Genomic DNA, 5968 nt, shown 5'->3' on the forward strand with positions numbered 1-5968 from the left:
TCTCTCTCTCTCTCTCTCTCTCTCTCTCTCTCTCTCTCTCTCTCCATATATATATATATATATATATATATGTATATATATATATATATATATATATAAAATAAATAAATAAACATAAAACATATATTTAGTAGCATGAGTTAAAATGGAAAATGATTAAGGCAACAAACAGGAAAGCTGGAGAGAAATAGTAGTTCTTTCAAAAAGACATCTGGACTTATTGCATGGCATTTACTTTTTTTTAGTGGAAGAAAATTCCCAAAATGGTCCAGGAAAGAGGGCTATTATTTTGGCTTGTAGGAATTACACTCATGTTATCTTTGGCACATTGATGCTTATTTTTTTATTATAGCTTCTAAGGTTTTCATTATCTATGACTTCACATTCCGGAATGAAAACTAAAAATAAAATAAAAACCTACTTTACTGTTAAGCATTTTGATTGCTTATTATAACTCTTCTGCATCTGCAGATTACATGTTCATTATATATGACTATGTAATGCAAAATACGTTTGTGTTGTCAACTATTCAAGTCAATGACGCAATTTCTTAAAAAATATATATATATATATATATATATATATATATATATGCTCTTGTACCACAGTTTCAGGCAGGCTTGATGCTTTTTTCATATCATTATCTATGCCATCCTATAATTATCTGTTGCAAAACAGCTACACACATATGTTAGTCTTGAAAAGAGAGAGATGGAGGTAGAAGGATATCTCACAATGTGCATTGTTTAATGTTGATTTAGTTGAGCTGTTGAAAGCCTGAATAAGGACATGATACTGCTTTTCTGTGCAGAACCAGAGAGGACTGCCAATGAGTGCTGCAGCTGCTATGGAAAAAATCAATCAAACTAATGTCTTGCTCTTGCTTGCAAGTGAAGTTGAACATGAATTATAAATTTTTGTGTTAGCAGCCTTAAGTTGATCATAGTAGCAACAGAGCTGAAAAGTAAGGCAGTGCAACCCATGGAAGCTTTCTATTATCCTTGGAGATGTAGACTGATGAACACAAAAAGCATTCAGTTATGTTTAGGAAGAGAACCTGCTGAGAACTTACTTTTTTCCTTCATCTTCTAATATACTCTTGACCAGTTGCCATTCTACTCAAGTTGTTCTTTGATAAACGTGTAAAAAGTACCTTAAGGTTTCATTTAAAATTTTCACATTGCTCTGCAAGACTAAAGACAGTTTCTGTCAAACTGTTTTCAAAGACAGAATTCAAGTTTCATTGGTGATTTCCTTTTACATATGTGCACACAAATATATACACGCGTTACATACATTATATTTTTTGCTGAGTTAATGTGCATGTTAAATGGAGAAATTAATACTATTAGACGGTTGTCTGCTGCCTTGCACTATTTAGGTCTCAAGGTATTCTGGTATTTAAAGCCATAAAAATCTGTAAGAGGTTACAGTGTTACTGCTAGGATTCTAATTATACATAGTAGGCTTAGGTCCATTTCTATTTTTCTGAAATTACTATTCAGTGGCTTTAATAATGGAGTATTGAACTGTTGTCTTTATTCTGCTTTGAAAGATGGAATACTTTTGTTCCTTTCTTCTGGTATTTGAATGAGAAACTTCTTGCTTTAAAGGAAAACAGAATAGGTGCTATAAGAAAGTGCTGGTAAAGGCACTTATGAGCATGCTTCTGCAGAACTCTAACACTATCAGTTGTGTTACTGTTGCTATTTTGGTTCTATTTCAGATTCCTGATAATTGCTGAAAATAGACTAGTTTTATCAAAACAAAACATGATTTTACATACTCATAATTGCACTAACTTCTGCTGAATTACGTTTTCTTCCGTGGTAACTAAGTCAATATCACACCCTAAATTAAAAAGCTATTGTCCAAAAGAATGTGGAAACTGAAGAACTGGGAAATATTGTTTGACCTTTGATTATCCGTTCATATAAATGCATGTGTGGACATGTTTAAATAGAAATATTGACAAAGTTGAATTATTATTTTTTTTTTAGGCAGTTAATGCTCTTGAGAATTACCTTAAAATCTTTAACTCAGAAGGCTTGAGTTTGCCTGTCCTGTCAATGAAGTATGAAGAATTAAAGGAAGAAATTAAAGGCTGCACAGCAAGTACGTTGCAAAAAGGACAAACTTTAATTAATAAAGCAGATTCTCACAGGTATTCCCTTCATTTTTTATATTTGCTGTGTTGTTGCATACCTCCCTGTTGCTTTACTACTTCACTACTTAAAATATCTATTTACAGCCATTGAAGTTAATTAAGCAGATGAGATTCTGAGTCACAGTTTCAGCCATACATATCTTTCATATATAAATATATTTCAATATATATTTCCAAATATTTTAAACATCTTGTTCCATCATATACATATGTGCTTGCTTTCTTAAAACAGCTTAATATTATGGCTTTTCTATTTTTCTCTGCTGTCTTCAGACTCCATGGTCTAAATATGAGTTTGCCATGTTGCCATGTATTTCTATGAGTAAAGCTAGTTTGTACAGATGGAATACTTCACATGCCTAGGTATGAGCTTGACAATTACTATCATGGTGTGATTTTATATTGGCAAGGTACCCTGGAGATCATTTAGTGCAATTTCTTGTTCAAAACCTTCGGCTTAAGTAAAATTGCTCACAGGCAAAGTTTGAATATCTCCAAGGATGGAAATTCCACATTATCTTGTTCTGGTAGTAAGCACTGTGTGTGAGACACGTTTTACTTATACCTAGCCAAGACTGACACAATGAATTATGTTAGCAAGCATGGTGTTCGTATTCCAGAATGCTAATTTCCTCCAGAAAGATTAATGCTTTATAAGAGGGAAAAGAGCCCTCTGTTGTTTTCATGTATAAACAGTGTGGTATCCTTAAATATTGGCCAGTGATTAATCAAATGGGACAACAAACTTTGTATGAACAGCTAAAAGTCCTAAGACGATGATATGGACAGAAAACAGGACACGTACCAGGACTAAAGTCTGACTAACATTTTTCCATTATTGCTCATATCATTGGCAGTCATAACTGCCTTCACAATCTTCCTGTTTCCTACATAGCAATGACTGGAAATCCTGAGGAATATGGTAATTCCTATCTGAAGGCAGTGAAACATATGGACCTGAAAAATTTTAGCTTTGCCATAGGATAAATGAGAAAGTGTAATCTGACAATAAAATATATAGCTGTTAAGTGTTTGTTATCTGGTGGATCTAGAAAGCAGCCAGAAGAATTTGATGTGGAATGTGAAAATAGCTTCCAGGTCCTTGAAGTGCTTGTTGAAACACAGTAATTCTAGAATTGCTTCATCATATATCATAGAGGATAAGATATTGTATCTTCTGCTACTTAGACAACTACTAGTTTTCAAAAACACACCAATATTCATTTTTACAGAAGATATATTTATTTATAAAGAGAGGGAGCTAGATGACTTTGCTCAAACTGGTTAACACCTTGCTATTTGTCTCATGATGATATTCTGTCTTAATGACAGCATAGTAAACCCATTTTGATGCAATATCAAAGTGACTGGCCACGTGTAGTACTAATCTATAGCTCTGGGGAAGTATAAACATTAAGAAAATTAAAATGTAAATGGATTTCTGCATTGTTTTGTTATTTTCGTTTCTATGAGCCACTCAATTTATATGCAGTTTATACAGCTCTGGCAATTTATTATTTAAAAGGTCTGATACTGATACACTAACATTGAGGGAGGGCTTAAGGCTAGCGACACTGACCCTAATCTTAAATCCAACTCACAGTATAAATGAAGAAATGTGTTACTTCTTTATTACTTTCAAATCCTCTTAGAGTGTTTTACAGCCTTATTCTAATTTATAGTCCAAATAAGTTAAAATGATGAAAATATTGACACTGAAATAGTATCAAAACTGGATTGAAGGCAGTACTTACAGACCTAGAATGTTTCAAATAAAAATACTGGTAAATCTGATTTTTGAGCTCATATGATTTTGAATTAAAACCAACTAGAAAAATAGGAATGCAGCAAAAAGTATATTTAATATAACTCTGAGTCCTATCTGAAGCCAGCAGAATTTCCTCTTTAACTTTAGAGGACAAAGAATGAAACCTAGTATAAGTATCTGCATTAAAGTAAGTTTATGATGAAACTACATGAACAAAAAAACGTATTTTGAATGTTCGTCTAACAAGAAATTCTCATTATATTTAAATTTCAGTAGTAAATCAGTTGATTTCTGGGTTTCAAAACTTCAGATTTTAGTTATATGCAGTAAGCTCTTCACAATTTGAAGAGAACTGCCTCCAACATCAGATTGTGAGTTGTTTACCTGATACTAAATGTTTTAAATCACAAGATTAGCAATTGTCATCTGATATCTTCTTTTTTTCACCTGTTAAAGTAGGATCTTCAAGGAAATACTGGCTTACAATGTATGTGACAGTCCTCACCTACTATAATAATACTGTAGATCCAAAAAAAAAACATTCTTTTTTTGGTAGAAATGATATGGCATGTACTTCTACTCTTTTCTAGGACCTTTCCATTTGTGGTCTCAGTTTCTAGATAGTTCCAGTGGTGTTAGTAATACTACCTTGAAACTATTTATGAAATAATGCATTTCTCATTGGATCAGGGTATAGAGTATGCGAGTCTTACTTCCAGTGATTTGTTTGGAGATGTCATCCCTGTATTCTACTTGTTATCAGTTTTGTTGGCATTCATTTTTATATTCCTCTTGGTTATTTTTCTTTTCTTATAAGGGTCACAGTTTAAAATTCTCATGAAATTCTTTGTCATACAAATCAACAGGAAGTTTGTTTGCTTAATCATTGAAAGCCTGCTTGCTGAGCAAAACTGAGAAATACTAACACACTTATCCATTTTAGCTCTTGGGTAATAGGGATTCAGAGAGCAATAGAGAATGTTAAGAAAAAAGAGGATCAACTGATCAGGCAGTGTCCAGATGATAAAGAACTCATGTTGAAGAAGCAACAGTGGACTGTCTCACTTGAAGATCATCTAAATAAGGTACACTGTAACATTCCTTCATGTTATTGTATTCACAACCAGTGCATTGCATTTCCATCGTTTAACTACGCGAATATTAAATTTGACTCAATTACAAATAGCATACTGGTTTGTTAGCATGCTTTTATAGTTAAAATGCTGAATACTGTTATCAGAAGCAATGAATGTAAATCTATACTGAAAAATGCAGGTTTTTTTCATGAGAACATGTTACCAATTATTGTTAGATTGCTCCCAAGCAAAACACTCTCCATTCCAACCTTCTCCTAACAATAAAGTATTCTAGAGAAGTGCTAAAATGCTAAATTCAACTGTCCAGAGAATCATTGATTGTGACAATGAAATAACATTGTGTACACAAATCTGCGTGGTAATAGATCTTTTAGCTTGGGAGAGAAGCTTTAAATGTACTTTCTGGAAAAAGTTGTGTGGTGTTTTTGTAAAATGGATTGTAATAAAAGTATTTATGACAATGCAGTCATACTTAGGTTTTAATACAGTTGTCCTACTGAATTAACAAGACTGGAATACCTGGGACAAAGAAAAGAACTGCCAGTAAAATGAGTGCAGATGGGAATGTTTTCTTCTATTTCTGACTGTACTGTTAGGTGTGAAATAGTAGAATTTTATTCTTAATTTCTCTGACTGTACAAAGCACAGAGTTTAAACGGTATCAAGTAAGTTACTTCTCTTTTTTTCACTGTAAACTGATTTCCTATACTTGTCTATATACATCTTGTCTTGTAAATTAACTACATAAATAATGTTTTCAAATATAGGTACTGCAGTCAATTAAAAAAATCACCTCAAGGCTTGCAGTCGATGTGGAGGTTGGTTCCCATCTGTCAGAGTCAGAAAGAATTTTGAATGAACACCTTGAGCTGGCAAATCAAATAAAGGTAAAAAAAAAAAAAAAAAAAAAAAAAAAAAAAAAAAAGATTTTTTAAA

General features: G+C 32.6%; 1 protein-coding gene across 1 annotated transcript in view; it reads left to right on the forward strand.

Moving 5' to 3' along the window:
• The window catches only part of CCDC141 (coiled-coil domain containing 141), a 58581-nt gene that overhangs the window by 19467 nt on the left and 33146 nt on the right, over positions 1 to 5968 (forward strand). Inside the window, exons 10-12 of the mRNA XM_042822548.1 lie at positions 2001 to 2164; positions 4879 to 5020; positions 5800 to 5919. Coding sequence (XP_042678482.1) covers positions 2001 to 2164; positions 4879 to 5020; positions 5800 to 5919 — 426 coding nt within the window. The remainder of the gene's footprint in view (positions 1 to 2000; positions 2165 to 4878; positions 5021 to 5799; positions 5920 to 5968) is intronic.

Source organism: Centrocercus urophasianus, unplaced genomic scaffold (genome assembly GCF_019232065.1).
Source record: "Centrocercus urophasianus isolate 14NV4802_14NV808 unplaced genomic scaffold, USGS_Curo_1.0 seq_20, whole genome shotgun sequence".
Classification (NCBI taxonomy): Eukaryota; Metazoa; Chordata; class Aves; order Galliformes; family Phasianidae; genus Centrocercus; species Centrocercus urophasianus.